We start from the raw sequence: 21807 nt of genomic DNA, 5'->3' as shown, positions 1-21807 counted from the left end.
AGAGAGAGAGCACAAGAGGGGATGGAGGGGCAGAGAGAGAAGGAGAAGCAGGCTCCCCACTGAGCAGGGAGCCCAACATGGGGCTCGATCCCAGGACCCTGGGATCATGACCTGAGCCAAAGGCAGATGCTTAACTGACTGAGCCATCCAGGTGCCCCAATAAAGTTGTTTTTTTTTTAATTTTTTAAAAAAATATTTTATTTATTTATTTATTTGACAGAGAGAGAGACAGCGAGAGCAGGAACACAAGCAGGGGGAGTGGGAGAGGGAGAGGCAGGCTTCCTGCTGAGCAGGGAGCCCCATGCGGGGCTCGATCCCAGAACCCTGAGATCATGACCTGAGCTGAAGGCAGACGCTTAACGACTAAGCCACCCAGGCACCCCTTAAGTTTGATTTATACATCTCCCTGTTAATGGACTTTAAGGTCATTTCCATTTCTCTGTATTGGAACAATGTTGCATTTAATGTTCTTCTTCAGAGCTTCTTGTTACAAAGACTGAGTTTTTCTGGCCAAAGTACAGATTTAGAAGGGAAATTTTTAGGTCATAGAGCATATTTTCTTTTTTTTTTTTTAAAGATTTTATTTATTTATTTATTTATTTGACAGAGAGAGACACAGTGAGAGAGGGAACACAAGCAGGGGGAGTGGGAGAGGGAGAAGCAGACTTCCCGCAGAGCAGGGAGCCCGATGTGGGGCTTGATCCCAGGACCCTGGGATCATGACCTGAGCTGAAGGCAGACGCTTAACGACTGAGCCACCCAGGCGCCCCCATAGAGTGTATTTTCAATTTTACTAGGTTTTACCAAATTTTTCTCCAGGAGGGTGGTACCAATTATATAGTACAACATGACAGTTCCAGGGCACCTGGGTGGCTCAGTCCATTAAGTGAGCCCCGCATTGGGCTTCCTGCTCAGCATTGAGTATGCTTCTCCCTCTCCCTCTGTACTCTCTTTCTTGCTCTCTCTCAAGTAAATAAATAAAATCTTAAAAAAAAAAAAAAAAGAACATGAGAGTTCCTCTCCACAGCTTCATCCATTGCTCATATTGCCAAACTTTTACATGTTTACCGATCTGCAGCATTGAGTATCTTTTGATTTGGCTCTCTGGGTTTCCCCTTTTGTGAACTTCCTGATCATACCCTTTGTCTATTTTTCTATTTCATTGTTCTGTTGTGTTGTTCTCTTTTTTTTCTTATTGATACATAGGAATTCTTTGTAGTCTGAATACTAACCTGTTATATATGTTGCAAGTATGTAGGACAGATTAGTGGATAAAGGTCAAGTCAACTAAAGGCAGAGATCAATAGGAGTTGGAAAGTGCCTGGAGCAGAAAATTAACAGGGTTTTGGGGCCTGAGATCAGGGCCATTGTGGTATTCATTATGATCATCCTGCATGTGCTTATAATAGGACCCAGAATAAGAATTATAGCAAGCTATTTATTGAGCACATGCTATGTGTCAGGTCCAGTGCTAAGCAACTGATCTAGCCTGATGCTCAAAATGAGCCAGTGAGGTAGATATTATTGTCCCTCTTCCATGTATGAGAAAACAAGGGCTCAGTGACATGAGGTTATTCATTTAAGTAGCTCAGTTGAGATTTTAACCCAGCTCTACCTGATTTTAACATCTTGCTCTTAAAAAAAAAAGTTTTAAGTGTATTCTGTTTGGCATGCTGTATTTTACCTTTTTAAAAATTAATTGTCAACAGTTAAAAGGACAGTTCATGGTAAAATCTGGATTGGGGGTTTTTACTGGAAACTCAGGAGATAGGGTCATACTGATCCCATGTTCCAGCATGGTAACAATCAGTAGGAAATGAGGAGCATAGCAGCTGCCCCTGTAATGCATGAGCTTGCTTGGTGGCCACAGTCCCCACCACTCCTTGGTGTCCCCTTGTTATTCCAAGCATCTTTCAGTGCCTACCTGGCCCTGCAGTCCTTTGAATATTTTCCTCTTAAGATAAACAGTGTTGAGACACCTGAGTAGCTCAGTCAGTTGAGTATCCCACTCTTGGTTTCGGCTCAGGCAGGTCACGATCTCATGGATTGTGGGATTGAGCCCCGGGGCATCAGTCTCCATGCTCAGTTCGGAGTCTGCTTCAAGATTCTCTCCCTTTGCCCCTCCCCACCACACGCGTGCGTGTGCTCTCTCTCTCCCCCCATTAAATAAATAAATCTTAAAAAAAAAAAAAAAGACAAAACAGTGTTGATACACTGGGTGTGGCTGAATAATGGCCCCTCAAAAATATCCACATCCTAGCCCCTAGCTCCTGTGGATCTGTTACCTTACATGGCAAAAGAACCTTGCAAATGTGATGAAAGATTCTGAAATGGGGAGATTATCCAGATGGGCCCAATGCAATCACTGGGGCGGCAGAAGGAGATATGATGATGGAAGCAGGGGTCCAAGCGACACTGTTGCTGGCTGTGAAGACAGAAGATGGCCTCAAAGCAAGGAATGAAGGTGGCCTCCACGATGAACACAGTCCTGCAGACCCATTTTAGACTTCCGAACCAGAGATATTCTATACCCTGCAATGAGCAGGATAGTCCTGCACAAGAAAAAACTGTTCTGCATCCTAAATATTTTCAAATATCCCACTGGATATTTACTAGATTAAAAAACTGGTTTATAATCAATCATCTGGGGCGCCTGGGTGGCTCAGTCGTTAAGCTTCTGCCTTCGGCTCAGGTCATGATCCCAGGGTCCTGTTCAGTGGGGAGCCTTCTTCTCCCTCTGTCCCTTCCCCTGCTTGTGTTCCCTCTCTCGCTGTGTCTCTCTCTGTCAAATAAATAAAATCTTAAAAAAATAAATAAATAAAAATTAAAAAAATTATAATCAATCATCTGAGCCCAGAATGTAGCTCCATTTGACATATAAATGCAGGCCGCGTTTGTTTTTTTTTTTATGATTTCAATATATATTGATTTTTCCAGGAAAGCAGCTACCATGTATGCCGAGAAAATAGTACTTTGTTTTATTCAGAACCTAAGAGTTTCTCACCATTTCAGAAAAATCCTGTCACCATGGACAGCATCACTTACAGTGAGTGAGTGACTGACGCATCATGTGTGATCCAGTCTGCCTTTTGTAGCTGTCATATTCATGGTGATTCTACGTATACGTAAAAGTGAGTGACTACTCATATCTTCTAGTGTAATTTTACCTGAGCTTTAAAAAATTAAATAAATATTACTTATGTTGTGAATGGTTTTCATTTTATTTCTCCCTTATGCTATAGTCCACTATATAAACAAGCCACTATATATATTTGAAATTACTGCACAGATAGATGTAATAGATTATTATGCTAATGGGCACCTAATTAACCATGCCTCCTAGGACCATGCCCCTTTGCAATGTGACCTTGCCACTTCTTCTAGAGGGAGTCTGTTTCTCACCTACTTATGAGTTTCTGGCTTTGTGAATTGCTTTGACCAAAAGAATGTGGTAGAAGGGATGCCGTGGGGGTTCCTGAGCCTCAGACTCACACTTCTGCCTTTGCCCTCCTGGAAGGCTGCCCTGAAACCACCAGGCTGTAAAGGAGCAGGGCTGGCCTCCTAGAGGATGAGAGAGGCATGTGGAGGAGAACTGAAGCGCCTAGCCCACACCAGCACCCAGGCTCCAGCCCCGTGCATGAGGCCAGACGGGCCTCCCAGCCCTGCCCAGTCACCTGCTGAAAGCAGTCACCTGAGTGAGTCAAGGTGAGACCAAGAGAAGAGTCAGCCCATAGAAATAATAAATCCTTGTTTTAAGCCGTGAAGTTTCCAGGTAGTTTATGATACAACAACACAGCAATCAGGTAACTGATAAATAGGTGATAAATATTATCTAAGCATTTCCTTTCAGGACATGAAGAGGGCTCTATAAAATGTGACAAGGGGGCATGGGGCCCAATAGGGTAGAGAACCACTGCTCTGATGTGTTCCCACTGCTCCTAAAATAAAACTCACACTCTTTACTGGTTTATATGATATGGCCGCTACAGAGCGACCTTGCCCACTTCACCTCCCATCACATTCGCTTGCTCTGCTCCCTCCATACTGGCTTCCTTTTTGTCCCTGGAGTAGTGACTGAATTTGGCAGTACTGGGTCATCAGGAAAACGTAAGAAGAGTTGTACCTGAGGATTTCAGTGCCAAAGTGCCATAAGTTAAAAACAGAACAAATGGTAAAAAGATGGAACTGAGTGACTTACTCAGTGTATCAGTGAAAATGAAAAAGAAAGAAAATCACCTAGATGGGGGAGCAAAGTTAAATATATGGGTGTGAAAATGTCATTTATTGATAATTTCTATTTTTTATAGTTACAAAAGTAATTCACACTTATTTTCAAATATTCACAAAATTTTCAAAAATCACCAAAATACTTTGGAGCAAAGGCCTCCAAATTTTCACCTCTCACCCAGCTTACATGTTACTTTCCGCTTATCGGCTAATAGATTTAGATACTATCATTTACATTCATTTACCTTTGGTTTGGTCTCTGTAACCGCATATGTCAGTATACACACAGGAAATGACTGTACAGTATCTACTGTCAATTCACAGATGTAATTCCATCAACTATTTGTACAAAGTAATCATTTCCCATTCTTTATCTTTCACAGAGTATGTTTAACACAATATAAAATATTGCTAGCACGCAGCTAATGTCACGGCAAAACTAAAAGGCCCATTGACTTTCTTTATAGATGCCACCTACATCTCTGTGACCTTTCTTTTTTTTTTTTAAAGATTTTATTTATTTATTTGAGAGAGAGAGAGCACGCACACGTGCGCGCACGAGTGGGGGGCACAGAGGGAGAGGGAGAAGTAGACTCCCCGCTGAGCAGGGAGACTGACTCGGAGCTCGATCCCAGGACCCTGAGATCATGACCTGAGTCAAAGTCAGACACTTAAGCAACTGAGCCACCCAGGCACCCCTTCTCTGTGACCTTTTTATACGTAGTTGAAAACAACTATCTGGGGAAGGCTTAAATAAATCTATTTCACTTGTTAAATTCATCTCAGGAAATGCACAGGGTCTTCATTTAATCTTAAGGCTGAGATAATTCATGGGAATCATTCCTTTAAGGTTTAGTCTTCCAGTTGTAATCTCCTCCAAAAATTAAGGACTAGAGAAATATCTGCTTGTTAAATAAGCTGAATTTTATTCTGAGCATTTAAAAGATTAAAATATCTAATGATGAACAAACCATTTGTTTAGTGTCTTTATGAAATTCACCAGAGTTCCATTCATAATATTTAAAATGACATGTATAAAGGAATTGAATTATGAATTAATCAAAATCAAAATCATCAAGCTTACACAGCTTGTCTGGGGCAGAGTCAGGTTGGAAGCAAAGTCTGCCTGATTCTGGAGGCTCAGTTCTGAACCACTGGACCATGTACCATAGACTGCCTCATTCGTGTGTGTGTGCGTGTGTGTGTCTAATTGGCCAAATGCTCTATGGCATAGCAATGAGGTGCCGCTCATTATTCTCCCTGCCCCCCTTCTGCTTTATTCCCTCCAGTTTTCCTCGGAGTGTCTTGGTACTCGCAGGACAATCTAAATAAAAGATTCTGCCCCACGAGGCCTGCATGAGGGCCTGGTCTGGGTGACTGCCCCAGATCTGCCTCACTTCTCACTCCTTTTCTCCACAGCTTCCAGACCCGTTTTTCATATCAGAATGTGCCCTGTGCTTGTGGCAAGCCACTGGACTGACCACCAGCGTGGTCTGGTGTCAAACTCCTAGACTCAGGAAGCGGAGTACTGCTCGGCTTGAATCTTGGCTCTACCACTTACTAGCTGTTCCCTTAAGCTTGTTGGTTAACCTTGGCACTGCAGGGTCCCCATCCGTAAGGCTGAAATAAGAGCACCCACATCAGAGGGTTGCTGGGAAGATGAAATGAGTTTCTGCAGATCAAATGTTTAGAACAACGTAGGGGCCCTAAAAGTGCTAGAAACTGCTATTCTTCAATTCCAGCTTCTTGCTCAACTCTCTGGCTCTCCATCTGTTAGGAGGCCCCTTCAGTTTTAGAGGGCTGGCTCCTTACTCAGCTCTAGCTCTAGGGGAAGCCACTCTACAGTTTACGTTCCTCCAGAGGCAGTAAATGGAAACACTGCAGGTACAGTTAGTAAATTAGCTCTTGCGTGTAATAGCTAGGGCAAACTGACAAGCGCTCCCATAACTTAACTGCTATCTTAAAAATTGGCCCTGCCTTTTGAGGAACCATATTCATTCATCCAACAAATATTTAGTAGGTCCCTACCACGTCCCAGGCACTGCTGGAGCTACATCATAGAACAAAACAGAAAATAACGAAAGCAAGGAAACCTAACTATAAGTCAGGATTTTAAGGGCAAAATACAAATCCGCAATTATTTCTTGAGTGACCTAATATAAATGCTGTTTCAAGATATAATTTGAATGGCCCTAATAAACAATGAATCATGCTGCCGTTTAAGAGTCATTCGGATGCGAGTTCAGTTGTGGGTGACAGATAAGAATGCTCCAGTTATGTAATTTTGGCTGGAGGCTGGTTATCATTCAGTTTAAGCATCTATTCCCACTGACAGGATGTGAGGAACAGCTGAATTGAGAAAATGCAAATCTGTTGTGCAGATCTGGGTAAGAGAAGCTCTACTTGGGTCTGACAAATGTTGCTGTAATTTTCAAGCCTTCAAAAATAACCCACAAAAGACTACATGACCAGGGGGTGAAAAAGGAGGGAATTAGATTTAATTAAGAAATCCTAAATCAGGAAATGAAAGAAGCTAATGGTAATCCACCCATCTTGCATATCTGTAGTATTCAAATTACTGAGCTTCGGGGCAAAGCCTGAGGGAAGGCTGGGTAGGACGCTAACCTTCCTTGGTGCCTGCGAACCTCATTAAATGCTTCCCCTCATCCTCCTGATAACAGGAGCACCTCTGCCATCCCCCGCCTCCTTTTTTTTCTGCCATCCCTTTAATAGGGGAGGAAACAGGCTCACGGATCACTTAGGGCCCTACCACAAGGAAGCAGTTGAGCAGGATTTTGGACTCCAGTGTGTCTGGCTGCCTTGAAAGTTTATCAGTTTTTGCAAGCTAACAGTTTTAAGAACCTACATTTTCTACATTCCTTGATCATTCATTACAACATTTAAACTTTAATGCTCCATTCAAACACCCTGCAGCATTTTATGTTTAGACTGGTTTCATTTAGTCCCAGAGGCAGCTCATCTGCAGGGCGTCAAAGATGAAATATGAGTTGGCACAAGGATGCCTCATTAATCTCTAATACAAATAGAAATATCTCTGATTCTTTAAAAGCATTTTATCATTGCCTGGAGGCTGGAAACCATTTCTAGCCCCCTCATTACAAAATTATTTATGGGCAAACAGTAGAGATATAACCCTCAATGTAAAATCTTAATTACTGCCCTTTTAGCTGATTTTTGTGTCTTGTGAAAGGGTATAAATTAGAAGAGTAACAGCTGAAGAAATTAGAACAAAGTCTGCACAGTTGAATATAGCTGTGTTAAGGTCTAGACGTGCATTCACAGCACCTAGATCCACTCTTGTTGTTTCCCCACATCCATTCTTATTTCAGAGAACAGATACAAAGGGAGAAAAAAAAAACCCTTCAGCTACCAAAGGCTTTACTGCTCATTTGTGGTTTTCTTGAGGACAAGGCCATAGCTGGTCCTCTCTGTGTCCCTCCCTAGGGTATGGCCCGGTCATCAGCACATAGTAGGATTTAATAAATATTTGTTGAACAGAACTGAATTTGGGTGACTTAATCTGTCTACGGATATTCTTTACGCATATGCAAACACAGGTTATTTCCACTCTGCTCCTTTCATTGTTTAATCATTGTGTGCCATTCTTTGTTCAATCTAATAAAAGGTGCAGCACACTGAATATACTTTGGCCAACAGCAAGATTAAAAAGAAAGATCCCTGAAATGTGACTTGCAGGACGGTCTGGTCTCCCTCATTTAATAGCAGGACCTGAAGCCAGAGAGATAAAGCCACCTGACATCAGCAGGGTCAGGCTAGGGGCTCTGTTCTCTGGCCCGTGGCCTCACTTCCACCCTGCTGCACCTTGCACCTATTAGCACCACACAGTGGAGGGGAAGGTCAATTATGAATGGGGGACGGACATTAAGCCTTCAGGAGAAGCCAAATGAGCAAATGAAAAAATTATAAGTGGAAACAGCTCAGATTTTATAACCTACGGCAAGTAACAAAACTGTTCTTCAAAAAACAGATATGGATTTTAAAAAATCAGTATTTCCTGGAGCTATTTAGAGGACAGCTTCCAACTTCCATTGTTTGGGAGGGATGAAGTTAGGATTATCTAGGTTATGGGTGTCTCCTCAGTATGTAAAAGCACCATCCGGGCAGTATGCACCTCTTCTCAGAGAGAGACTCTGCTGAGGGGCAACGAAACAGTTGATACAATTAGCTGTGAATGCTCTAAAGACTCTGGGATGTGGCAGCTGACTGAGGTTTGCACTGTAGTTAAATTGCACTGCCAATTTTTTAAATATCATTTTGAATCATAACCTGGATCTGAATCCTAACTCTGCAAATTCATCTTGATCACTTTTCTAGATCTCTTTGTTCTTCTGTTTCCTCATCTGTAAAATGCAGAGGACACTAACAGAAGGAATCTCATAGGGCTGTTGGAAGGGCTGAATGAAATAATGAATGGTCAAGCATTCAGCAAAGCACCTGGCACAGAGTAAGCTCTCAGCCAATATTAAATATTGTTGCTATTTTACTCTCTTCATGTGGGCCATTCAAAATTCTAGTATTCTCAAAACTGTGCAGGGAACACACACACCCCAAAGTATCCTGTCAACTGTAGAAAAGAGGGAGCCTCCACATGGGTATTTACGGGAGGGTGCGCCAGGATTGGAACTCCATTCACACAGAAAACTGGCTGCAGTGTGACCATGACTAATGCTCAGCGAGCACTCACTGTGGGCCAGGCCTCTCCTGAAACAAGCTACATGCATAATATTGAGCATGAAGTGGAGTATGGAGAGGCCAGAGGTGGGAAGATCAATCCAGAGTCAGATAAAATATAAGGAGAGCTTTAATCCACACACACAGTCAATGGGAGCCAATAAACCTGGTAGATGCCAATCACCCAAGAGAAGGGCAGGCAGGGAGGCCAAGAAGGCAGAAAACCTCTCTAGAGCCAAGCGGCCAGACAGATGGCGGTGCATGTGTGTGCACAACTAGATGTCATGGCTGGAGATGAGTGAGCAAAACAGAGCTTTCCCTCCCAAAGGGATTGTTTTGAGAACGACCACTTGATGGTACTGAGATAATGAGGTACCATCTGATAAAAATGAATTACTGAGCATTTAGAAATAAACCCCACAGAGCAACTGACCTCAAAACATTTTTCTTTCTTTGCTTGGTGAAGCAGGCTAGCCATTCCAGGAAGCAGAACTGGAAAGATGTATGTTTCCAAATATTCCTTGGGGGAACCTAAATCAAGCCAAAAAAAAAAAAAAAATCCCACTGAAAATCCCAAATGGCCCAGATGAATCTGGGAGAAATGTTTGTTTCTGAACCAAAAAAAGATACTGTCCATGAAATAACATGACCTTAAATGTTGCATTTTACTCCAGACTGCTGAGTTAGGCTGTATTATTAAACAAACTTAAAATATCTTTGAGCCTTTGTGGGCTGGCCAGGATGTAGAGGGGTCCTGCACTGGGCCAGGGCCACAGGCACAGCAAGGAGGCCAGTGTGGCTGGAGGGAAAATAAGCAAGGGAAATATGGTAGCAATGAGGCCGGAGAGGAACAAGGTGGGGGTACAATGGATTGTACCACAGTAATGGTGGTGGTGGGTGCCAAGGCCCAAAGCACACTAGCAGAGAGAACAGAACAAAGTGGTAGGAGAGGTCTGGTACCAGGAAAGGCCGGAGGAACTGGGCCCAGGGAGAAGATGGAGAAAGTCTATACCTCTGACTTCAACCCACAATGCAGGGCAGCGTGATACTTTCATCCACTTTTTACATTCTCCCCTTTGATTTTAATGTAGAATCAAGGTATGCTTGCTGTTATTTATTATTTTTATTATATTTCAACCTTAAAGACAAACCAGTGGGATAAAGGTACTTCTCTTAAAAATAAAAATTAAGGGGTGCCTGACTGACTCAGGGTTGTTAGTTTAAGCACCATGTTGGGCATGGAGGCTACTTAAAAATGTTTAAAAAGAGGGCGCCTGGGTGGCTCAGTTGGTTAAGCGACTGCCTTCGGCTCAGGTCATGATCCTGGAGTCCTGGGATCGAGTCCCACATCAGGCTCCCTGCTTGGCAGGGAGTCTGCTTCTCCCTCTGACCCTCCCCTCCTCATGCTCTCTCTCTCATTCTCTCACTCTCTCAAATAAATAAATAAAATCTTTTAAAAAAATGTTTAAAAAGATAAAATTCTGATACATATTTAAAAAATAAAAAATAGGGGCGCCTGGGTGGTTCAGTCGTTAAGCGTCTGCCTTCGGCTCAGGTCATGATCCCAGTGTCCTGGGATCAAGCCCCACATCAGGCTCCGTGCTCAGCGGGAAGCCTGCTTCTCCCTCTCTCACTCCCCCTGCTTGTGTTCCTGCTCTGGCTCTCTCTTTCTGTCAAATAAATAAAATCTTTAAAAATATAAAATTAAAAATTAAAAAATTAAAATTAAAATAAGAACATATTCTTTCGTATTTTTGTGGTCTCCCTGAGGTCTGTCCATCCCATCCCCGTCCTCTGGTTTTGCAATGTTACAAGCCCCAAATTATAAAAGACAAAAATCTCACTTCCTTACTTACATGTTTTTGGATCGACTGTTTCCAACTTAACTTGAGGACAGGGTACATGCGAGTCCATGGTCAAATGAGGAACTGAATAAAGGTGCTCTGTACTGAAGCCATGGAGAACCGTTTCCTCTAATGGTGAAACCTGATGGGGGGTTTGGGGAGGAAATCAATTCATATAAATAGCTTAAATAACTATATTTTCCTGTATAACCTAACAAAGGATAAAATTCTGTATTAACTTCAGGTTCAAGGGGCATAACGAGTACAAATCTTTGTCCCTCTTCCTTTCTGAGACACCTATAAATGACAATCAAGGAATAAAGCCCTAATAGAGAAAAGAACAGGAGGACCATTAGTGGATGAAAGATTTGACATTTCCAAAAGAAATAGGGATGAAGCAAATGGTCAAATAAGAGAGGTAACGGCAGCCCAGGATCCACAGGAAGAAACTGTCCCAGGGGATGGGAGTCCCTATTCCCATCAAAACTCCAAAAGGCTTCGATTCTTAGGGGTTCAAGTCCTCAGAGGATGGGAATGAGAAAGGGAATGATAAACAGGCGGGGTTAAGTGAAAGTCTGACTGGGGCTCCACTGGCCTGCTGTCTACATTCCCCCTTCTCCTGCTTCCGCCCCTTTCAATATACATAAAGCTCCATTCCCACCAGCATTTTATATCCAGGTCTCCCTCCTTCCCAATGATTCCAGTGATTTCCAATGACTCCAAGGATTGGCCAAGCTGGTAGCCAAAAGGAAAAAAAAAAAAAAGCTCACCATTGATTTGGAGGCTCTCTGCCTGCAACCCTGAAGCAAAAGTCTTCCAGTAGACAAGCGCTCCCCACAAGCTCCTAGTCAATGTTTCTACTCATAGAAGAGACTCATCCAGAAAACAAACCCACACGTACAATAGAAGAAAATCATACCAGCTACATAGAAAAATCCACTCAGATGCCCATTTTAAATTTTGAATAAATAACAAAATTCTCTACACAGATAAAGAACATCAACAGCATAAAAGACAGAGATCAGGATCTACAAAGAACAACTGACTGGAAGAAGCACCAACAATTCAGGGAAGGGAACTGTAATTGGTATCTGCGGAGAAATTTGAGAAAGCATTAAATCCACAGAGCCAGAACAGGACGCTATTAAAAAAAGAACAATCACAGGCCAAGAAATTTCTTAGACACAGAATCTCTACTAGTGGCAGTTGCAATAAGCTACTGCCAAGTATAGAGACTTAGGTTTGGGTCCTATCCCTGTGACCCTGCTCAATAACCCGACTCTCTCAGAGCCCTGCTCTTTTATTTTAAACTCCATTAAGCCCCTATTTTACTCCAAGCATACTGCCTGAGGGCCCCCCTTCCTGGCTGCCTTGTCCTTGGCCCTCTTAGTACAGTCTTTTTTATCTTACCCACACTGGCATGCATAGAGAAACATGCTCTATCCCCAACTGTCCCCAACATGGACATGTGTTGACTCCTTTGTAAAGACCTTTCTCATCCAGGATCTCATTTGAGCCCCACAGAGGTCCTGTGAGTTAGTCAAGGATTATCTGTTCCATTTAACAGAGGTGGAAACTAAGGCTCAGAGAAGTTATATGATGCCCTTTAAGTCGCACCATTAGTAGTAGAGCTAGGGCTGGCCCCAATTTCTGGTTCTAATTCCAGTGCCTTCCCTTTCCCACCTCCCAAACTCATGACGTCAGCACCATTCTCACATAAGAGCCTTTCATTTAAGTTGGGGTCTGGGCGATACTCACAGTAATCATAGCTTCTTGTTTGACTTTATATCCCTCTGGAAAGGGAGGCAGCTCAGCTTCATACTCTAAAGGGAGCAGGAAAAAAATCCTCAATTCCACACTTCATTGCAGTTTGTGATGCAATTTCCTTTCCTCTGAATAAAACATCCTTAAATTTTATTTTGGTTGATGGTTTATAGAAGTAAAAACAACTGGCTACTATAGGTTAATAACTCCTGTGAACCACCTTACTTAAAATGGATAAGAGATGATTGTTCTCTTGTATGACAGACTCAAGTCTTTATGTAAGTGTTTGAGACTCTTTGGCTGAGAAGGTACAACTTTAGATTTTGCCCCTGTTATGATAACTAAGGGGAGACACCAGCAGCTACAGAGAGGAGGGGAGAAAAAAAAAGAAGAGGAGCACATGATGGGAGGGCAGAATAAAAGTGACAGAGAGATGAGCTGTCTCTTGAAGTCATGAGGATGAGCATGAAGGTAGGATGGCCTGATTGGGGTTTGCGTCTGGAAGAGCAACCCCATAAAGACCTTGATACTCAAAGTATGCCCAAGAACCAGCAGCACTGGCATCTCTGGGGAGTTAGAAATGCAAAACCTCAAACCCACCCAGACCTGCTGAATTTGAACCTGCATTTTAACGAGATCCCAGGTGACTTGTACGCACAAGTGGGAGTAGTTCTGCTGTCAACTCCGGGAGCTTGCTACCCTGGCTGCACGCAAAAATCACCGTGGAGCTTTTTGAAAATACCAAAGCCTGGCCCAACTCCAGAAATTCTGATTCAATGGGTCTAGGGTGGAGGCCTGGGAATCAGTATTTTTAAAGCTTTCCAGCTGATTCTAATGTGCAGTGAGTTGGAGAATGATTGCCAGGTTTCAAGGCTGTTCACAGTCAACCTGTTGGAGAGCCTAACGCAAAGAACAGTCCATACAAGTTCTGCAGGGTAACAAGAACTATTGCTCAGAGAGGGACAGAAATGCTCATCGGCTATCTTAGTTACATCCCTAAAAGAGAGTGGTAAAAATATTTCTGGAAAAGCCAATGTTTTAAAGGCAAATGCATAGCCGCTTTGCAGCAATGAGGAAAAACAGTTTTGGGGCAAGATGGTATGGATGGAATGAATAAAATTGTATTGAACCTATGTTTTGTTCTACTACCTGGTTCCCTGTCAGTGAAACATCTCTTGGCTTTTTTTTTTTTAACCCCTAGTTATCATGCTGGGGACCAGTATGTCAGGCTGTAGGTTGCAAGCAGTCTTGATTCCCAGTACCAGCTATATTAGTTTTTAATGCTATGTAACAAATTACCACAAACTTAGCAACATAAAACAATACAAATGTATTATTTCACAGTTCCTGCAGGTCAGGAGTCCGGGTATGGGATCAGGCTCAAATCAAGGTGTTGGCCATTCATGGCTGTGATCTCATCTGAGGGTTGAGTCCTCTTCTAAGATCATTGGTTGTTGGCAGGATTTAGTTTCTTGTGGCTGTAAGTCTGAAATCCCCATTTTCTTTTTGTTGGTGGGATTCTCAGCTCCTAGAGGCCACCCTCAGGTCCTGTCAAGGACAGTTCACACATTGTTATTTGCTACTTCAAGGCGAACAGGAGTCTCTTCTGCTTTAATGACGTTGACTTAAGGGCTCACCTGATTAGGTCAGGGCCACCTACTGTGATCTTCCTAAGTTAAAAGTCAACTGATGACAAACTTCAATTACATCTGGAAGATCCCTTGTGGCAACGCCTAGATTTGTGTTTGACTGAATAACTAGGAGGTGTGTGCAGTAGGGAGTGGGAATCCTTGGGGCCATCTTAGAATTCCGCCCACTGTAACAGCTTGAGCTCTACCACTTTGCTTTCCTCTCAAGCAAGCATGTAAATTCACTCTTCTTCCCCAAACACTTTGAGAAACACCAACAGGGTGTGAAAACTGTTTATTCAGATTTAGGATATATACATTTAGAGCTTTGTCCGATTACGAAAGCAACACATGCTATTATGAGGAAATTCCAAATAATACCGACTTGTCTTATGTAAAGAGTGTAAGTCACATCCAATCCCATTATAACCCACAACCACTGTATTTTCAACATATTTACTAACATATGTATATAATACACAAATACATTTATTTACTTTAGATCTCCCAGACCATGTCAAATCATCTAACTATAGAACCTCATAGCACAGTCCTTTTTCTTCACAATTCTTATCAGTTTTATCCTTATTTGAAATTTGTAAAAATTAATGACTGTGTTTTGCGAGGGAAATTGTCTGGGTCTGTTTATGCTCACCATCATATTCCCAAAGAATACTTGCTGAATGGATGAACAAAATGAAGAACAGTTTGACAAGTTACTTTTGATCCTTTATCTATTCATTTGTTCACACTTAGTGAGAGTGTACTATGTGCCAAGAACCATTTTAGGTGTTGAGTCTTGGACATCTTTCAAGGTTGCTACATATATGATATGCCACAATTATTTAACCAGTGTACTTGGTGTCTAGGTTGTTTCCAATTTTTCATTATTACAAACAATGCTGCTAGGAGCATCACTATATACACATCATCAATTGGAAAGGAGGTATTTTTATAGAATTAATTCTTAGATGTGGAATTGTTCTGTTAAAGGAAAAAATAGTTTAAAATTTCAGCCAAATTGCCAAATATTCCTTCAAAAAGTTTACAACAATTTATACTCCTAATAGTAAGACTGTTTCTCCAGGGTATTACCAATCTTATCTATATTTAAAATGATATGTTGCTTTTATTTGCATTTCTTTGTTATTTATATTTTTTCTACTTAGATTTTTCCAAGTAGATCTCTTAAGAGTCCACTTAAATTTGATGGAAAAGATACAAACTTTTTCATCATATGACCGCAAAAGATATACAGTTGAAATGATTATGCAGAAGTACAGGAAAATAATATTATCTTCAGGACAATATGATGTGTTTGTGATTTCAAGCCTCCATAATGTTTGAGTATCTGGCATATTTGAGAACTTGTCACTTTTGCCTTGTGATTTCAATTTAAAATATGTAATTGATTACAGACCGATGCTTTTCACATTGAAAACCATATGAGCTTGTATGAATTTGATTAAGTTTGTAAAGTATTGAACTCATTAAAATAACTTGATTTACCATAGTTTGACTCATTCAATTTTTTTTTTAAGATTATTTATTTATTTGACAGAGAGACAGCGAGAGAGGGAACACAAGCAGGGGGAGTGGGAGAGAGAGAGAAGCAGGCTTCCCGCTGAGCAGGGAGCCCGATGTGATGCGGGGCTCGATCCCAGGACCCTGGGATCATGACCTGAGCTGAAGGCAGAGGCCCAACGACTGAGCCGCCCAGAAGCTTTAACAACTGAGCCGCTCAGGCGCCCCTGATTCATTCAATTTCTGAGAGCTGCTTCAGTGCTTAGGAAATTTGCTTGTCTGTTTAGCATTAGAAATGCTTAAGAAAACCAGGTATACTAAATTTATAAATGTTTACAATTTTTTAGTTATCGAAGCTTGTTAACTGGGTTAATCGATTAGGGGAATTTAGTGTTATATGCACATTCAGTGAATACTAAGAACAAGTGAAAGTGGTTACTCATTTTATACAACAAAGGCAATATTCTGCAAGAGGCAGAGCAGAAAGAGCTTATAACCCCACTGGCAGAGTAGAGCCTTTCTGCCAAAATTGGAACCTGTCCCCTCTATGTTCCTAAGGATATGAGATAATGAAATGTCCTTTTTGCTCAGGCCACTATTAGACTGTCTCTGATTTGCTGCTGAACATGTTCCTAACTGAAACAGCAATTAAAATACAATGTTTAGGGCACCTGGGTGGCTCAGTGGGTTAAGTGTCTGCCTTCGGCTCTGGTCATGATCCTAGCATCCTGGGATCGAGTCCCGCATGGGGTTCCCTGCTCATCAGGGAACCTGCTTCTCTCCCTGCCCCTCCCCCCCTGGCTTGTTCTTTTTCTCTCTCTCTCAAAAATAAATAAATAAAAATACTTAAAAAAAAATACAATGTTGGGCGCCTGGGTGGCTCAGTCGTTAAGCGTCTGCCTTCGGCTCAGGTCGTGATCCCAGGGTCCTGGGATCGAGTCCCACATCGGGCTCCCTGCTCCGCGGGAAGCCTGCTTCTCGCTCTCCCACTCCCCCTGCTTGTGTTCCTGCTCTCGCTATCTCTCTCTCTGTCAAATAAATAAATAAAATCTTTAAAAAAAAAAATACAATGTTTACCAACAGGGGCCTATTGGAAAGGGATGGATCAGGAAGGTTAAGAGGCGGGAGTGAATCTAACGAACACCTAGACAGCATACACTACAGCGAGGGGTTGTACTAGGTGCTGGACGGATAGATGCCTAGTGCAGAGGAGCTTATGTTCTGGTGAGGGGATGAACAGTAATCCGGTGCCTCTGAGATGTGGACATGCTGCTGGAGAGGGCTATGCCCAATGGTCTCTCAGTGCAGTGAGGAGACAGGGCTTCAAAATCAGTGCGAGGAACGAGAGAAGCCTTTCTAGAAGGGGGGGGGCCACTTAGGCTATGTCTTGAAAGATAAAGATGAGAAGGCAGAGATGTCCCAGTAAGAGGCAAAGCCTGGGCAAGGCATGGAGGAGTAGAACAGTATGGCACATTGGAGGAATTAGTTCTTGTGGCTAAAAGGACACAGTACAGGACAGTAGCACTGTACTTTGTACCTCACCTGGAGAGCTTATTTAAAATGCAGAGCTTAAGGACTCACTCCCAAGAGGTCCAACTCATCAGGTCCAGGACAGAGCACAGGAATCTGCATTTTAACAAGCAATCCAGATTTTGATGCGGGTGCCCCCGGGCTACACTTTGAAGCATGCTGTATGTTGTGTGAGGGCTTGGATTTGAGTGACACACACATCTGAGTTCAAGCCTGGTTCTGTCACTTACTTCGGGAAAGTTTCCTTAACTCTCTCTGCTTCAATTTCCTCCATTTTGCCTGTACAGCAGGGAAAACCCTCACTGCGTTGCTATGAGGTTTAAATGAGAGGAAAAGCATCTAGCACAGTGTCTGGCACATAGAGCAGTTCAATACATGTTGCCATTAGTATGATTTGAGCAAATGGTAGGTGCTGAACCTAAAAAAAAAAAAAAAAAAGACAGGAACCAGATCATTAAGGGGCTTAGGTCTTAAGCTAAAGAGTTTGTTTACCATGAAAGCTATGAAAATCATTGTAGGTCGAGGCACGATGTGATCAGATTTGAATTTTAGAGAGGGTCCTGTGGAAGAGGGTCTGACAGGGGCCTTCTGCATTTAAAAAGCTACAGCACAATCCAAACAGGATGTGGTAAGGGCCTGACCTAAAGCAGGAGCCATGACAACTGGGGGCTGAGGAGTTGGGGCTTATAAATGTTAAGCAGGTATAATCCGTAGGGATTGGAGAAATGTATGTGGGGATCATGAAAAGTGAACAGGAAACATGTTAGAATGAATCTCTGATTTCTGGACTGGGTAGCTGAGTGAATGATGGGGACACTCATCGAGATGGAAAGTTGTTGGGTGTCTAGAATAGTGCCTGGAGTCATTCTTAGCCCAGCACTTATAACAGTTCCCAGCATGGGTAGATATGTTGACAGAAGAGATGAGAATAATTTCACTGGAACAATGAGGTAAGTAGGAGCTAGTCTGCACTGGGTTGATAAAAGGAATGACAGTGGTGTGAACAAGGGCAGTGTATTCTTTCCAGAAGCCTGGCTGAGAGAAGAAAAGGGAGAGACAAGAGCTAGAAGATAATACGTGCTAAGGGAGAGGTTTTTCTCAAGATGTCAGACCAAAGGATGTTTGGAAGGAAAAGTCAGTAAAGAAGTTAGATGTAGGAGAGGGGGTGACAGAGCAGGATCCTGGGATGGCAAAAGGGTGGTACCAAAGCACAGATGTAGGCTGAGCTGTTGGTAGCAGGGTATGTGTACAGATGCAAATATGTTTATTGGTATAAGGAAGCTGAAGGATCCCCTCCCCACTTCTTCTCAATGAATGCCCCCTACATTTACTAAGTGGTATCACCCAACATTTGAGGGGGGAGTAGAAACTTGGGGCTAGTAGACGGGGGCAATGGAAGAAGGCACTGAGGGATGTTGACTGATAGGCACTGTGAGAGCCCCCGGTGTCATTTTTCTCTAGCTGTACTCAACTGCTGTGCTAGGGTTACAAGCATTGATTCAGAGCTGGTCCCTGTTGGTATCTGGCAGGTGGGATGGAGGAACTTGATTTTACAACAGCTCTAAGGGTTGAGGTTGGAGACTATTTGGAGTAATGAACCAATGGCAATAATGAGGATGTTGATGAAAGTAATAACAGCAATATCAAAATAGAAGATGTAAGCTCCCAGTACTTTGACTCAGTTTTGGTTAAAACCATAGTTAAAAATCATGTCAAAAGCAATAATAAAATTTATTTATTTATTTTTAAAGATTTTATTTATTTATTTGACAGAGAGACACAGCAAGAGAGGCAAGAGAGGGAATACAAGCAGGGGGAATGGGAGAGGGAGAAGCAGGCTTCCCGAGGAGCAGGGAGCCCGATGCAGGGCTCGATCCCAGGACTCTGGGATCATGACCTGAGCTGAAGGCAGACGCTTAACGACTGAGCCACCCAGGCGCCCTTGCAATAATAAAATTTAATTAGAAGCCTTGGCAGGAAAGAATTTTATTGATACTGATACAAGTACCTTTGAGGATACAAAGCTCAGAGGTAGTCATCACTGGAAAGTTGAGAGAGAAAATTAAAGAACAATTACAAGTAAGTCGTCAAGTCATACACACACACACACACACATATACACACACACACAGCATCAGCCAGGTAGGACAGTTTTAAGTCAGATATCTACCTATTCCGTATTTCTTCTTCCTGAAATTGAGTTTCTCACAGGTCTATTTGCTGTGGTAAGTTGCTTTTTAAATGGAGATATACTAAAAGAATGTAACAGTTAACCTCAAACATAGGATTACCCCAAAGCCTGTTTTTCATGTTTTTTGTGAGGCACTAAATTTACTCACTATATGTTTGTTATAGAAAACTGCATGTTAGAATGGTTAAGAAATTCATCTGGGTTATAATAATCATGACCCGAGTCAGCACCTGAGTATATAATTCACCATCTTTGACCTCATTAACTTTGTGATGTAACTCTGTCACTTTGTGAGTAGCATCAATTCACTTGCTTTTTAGAGAGCACCACACTTCCTTGTCTTTGCTTTCTCCCTTCATGGCTATGTGACCAAAATAATCTCATGACTTTTTTTTTTTTTTTAAAGATTTTATTTATTCATTTTGACAGAGAGAGAGAGAGACAGCGAGAGAGGGAACACAAGCAGGGGGGAATGGAAGAGGGAGAAGCAGGCTTCCCGCCGAGCAGAGAGCCCGATGCGGGGCTCGATCCCAGGACCCCGGGATCATGACCCAAGCCGAAGGCAGACGCTTAACGACTGAGCCACCCAGGCGCCCCTAATCTCATGACTTTAAAACACAATGCAAACCATGTTTTGTTGTTAACAACAATGAACATTTATTGAGCTCTTTCTAAATGCCTGACAGTATGCTAATCACCTTCACATATATTATTTTACCTGGTCCTCACATCAGCCCTGTGAGGTAGGTAAGCAGTTTCCCTTAAACAACACACCAGTAATAAACTCTATTACAAAGAGCTGTTGGGCTTGGAGAAGTCAAAATGTCTTTCACTTTTTGGGGGGAAAAGACATCCACAACTACCTTCAAATATGAGTGGATTCTTTATGGTAGAGTGATCAGCTTGGGTCACGGCACCAAGGGGTAAGGAACAAAGGGTAGAAATTACAAGGAGAATGTTCAACATGAAACAGATTTTTCTAAATCTAATGTGATGCTGGAAAAAGAATTCAAGCACTGGATCGGAGGTGAAACAGACAGCCGCCGAGGGTTATCTATGGACTCTGAGTCCACTATTCTCTTCCTCCTCTGTATTTTCCACTTCTTTCATATACTGGTGCATTCACTCTTTTTTCCCATTCAACAAACATTTACTGGCTTGTCCAATATGGTAGCCACTGGCTATTTAAATTTGGCTAAACTTAAATAACATAAAAAATTTGAGTCCCAAATGCACTAACCACATTTTAAGTGCTCAAAACTATATGTGGCTAGTAGCTACCACATGTTTTTTTGAGATCTGACATTTAATTAGTTTCAGGAGTACATCATCAATCAATAGGGCTACCATATTCGATAGTTCTGGGAAATGCTATTTCAGACGGCTGACATAGTGACAGTAACCACAAGAATGAAAAATCTTGAGTTCTTGACATTGAGGAACTTATAACCTAGGGGAGAAAAAAATCCACCCAATATTATTTTCTACGAGCTAACACTTACTGTACTCTTGCTGGAAATCGGGCAGTTTGCTAAGCACTTTCTGCGACTATTTAGCTGCAATGCTCCTTACACCATAAAATAGATGTCATTATGCTCACTTTACAGAAAGGTCAATAACTTGCCCAATATATGTGAAGAGTACTGTAAGGCCTCATGACCAAGAGTATGTGTAGGGCCACGAAAGAAGTTGAGCTAAACTCCATTTGGGGATTTTAAGGAAGATCAGAAGTGGAGAAGGATTAAAACCCAAATCTGTATAGACCATGTTTACTCAACACGTGGGCTATAGACTTAACTACATCGGAATTACTTAGGATGCACGTTAAGAGTATAGATTCCCTGCACCTGATTATGGGATCTGTGGGCAGGAACCAACCTCCTCATCTCTGCTCCCGCGATTCTTTACTGTTCATTAAGTGAGGTTTGAGAGCCGCTGTCCCCCTTTGTTCCGCCTTTTCCTGGGTCTCCTGGTGGGAGACCCCGCTGCGTAATCTCGGACAAAAGTCTCGGAGCCTCAGTTTCCCTGTCCGTGAAATGGAGATCCCCGCGAGCCTGCGGCGCGGCTACCAAGGAGGCCACGTACGTCAGGGGCCTGGCACACAGTAGGCGCCCAGTAAACGCGGCTCCCCGCCTGGCGAGTCCCGCCCCTCTCTGCCGGCCCGGGCTGCCTACCCTGGCAGATCTGCTCCCACAGGTTCTTGCCCGGAGGCTCCACGCCCTGCCCTGGCGAGACGGGTAGCTCGGGGGACACGGTGGACACGATGGGCACTGGCGTCCGGACAGTGTCCGACGACTCTGCGGAGCGGGCCGCCTCCTCGCGCTGGGCGGTGCGACTACTTGCCGGACCCGGTGCCGCCATGGCCGCGGTTTCCACAGCAACCGCC

The 21807-nt window shown here is 42.8% G+C and overlaps 1 protein-coding gene across 1 annotated transcript in view; it reads right to left on the bottom strand.

Moving 5' to 3' along the window:
* Positions 1 to 21807, bottom strand: part of IQCK (IQ motif containing K) — a 129661-nt gene extending 107854 nt beyond the window's left edge. Inside the window, exons 1-4 of the mRNA XM_021698031.1 lie at positions 21596 to 21807; positions 12543 to 12607; positions 10797 to 10926; positions 9374 to 9471 (exon numbers count right to left, since the gene is read on the bottom strand). Coding sequence (XP_021553706.1) covers positions 9374 to 9471; positions 10797 to 10926; positions 12543 to 12607; positions 21596 to 21782 — 480 coding nt within the window. The 5' untranslated portion in view covers positions 21783 to 21807. The remainder of the gene's footprint in view (positions 1 to 9373; positions 9472 to 10796; positions 10927 to 12542; positions 12608 to 21595) is intronic.

The sequence above is a fragment of the Neomonachus schauinslandi genome, chromosome 5 (genome assembly GCF_002201575.2).
Source record: "Neomonachus schauinslandi chromosome 5, ASM220157v2, whole genome shotgun sequence".
Classification (NCBI taxonomy): domain Eukaryota; kingdom Metazoa; phylum Chordata; class Mammalia; order Carnivora; family Phocidae; genus Neomonachus; species Neomonachus schauinslandi.
Note: the sequence above shows the minus strand (reverse complement) of the source record. Positions and strands in the feature narration are given on the sequence as shown.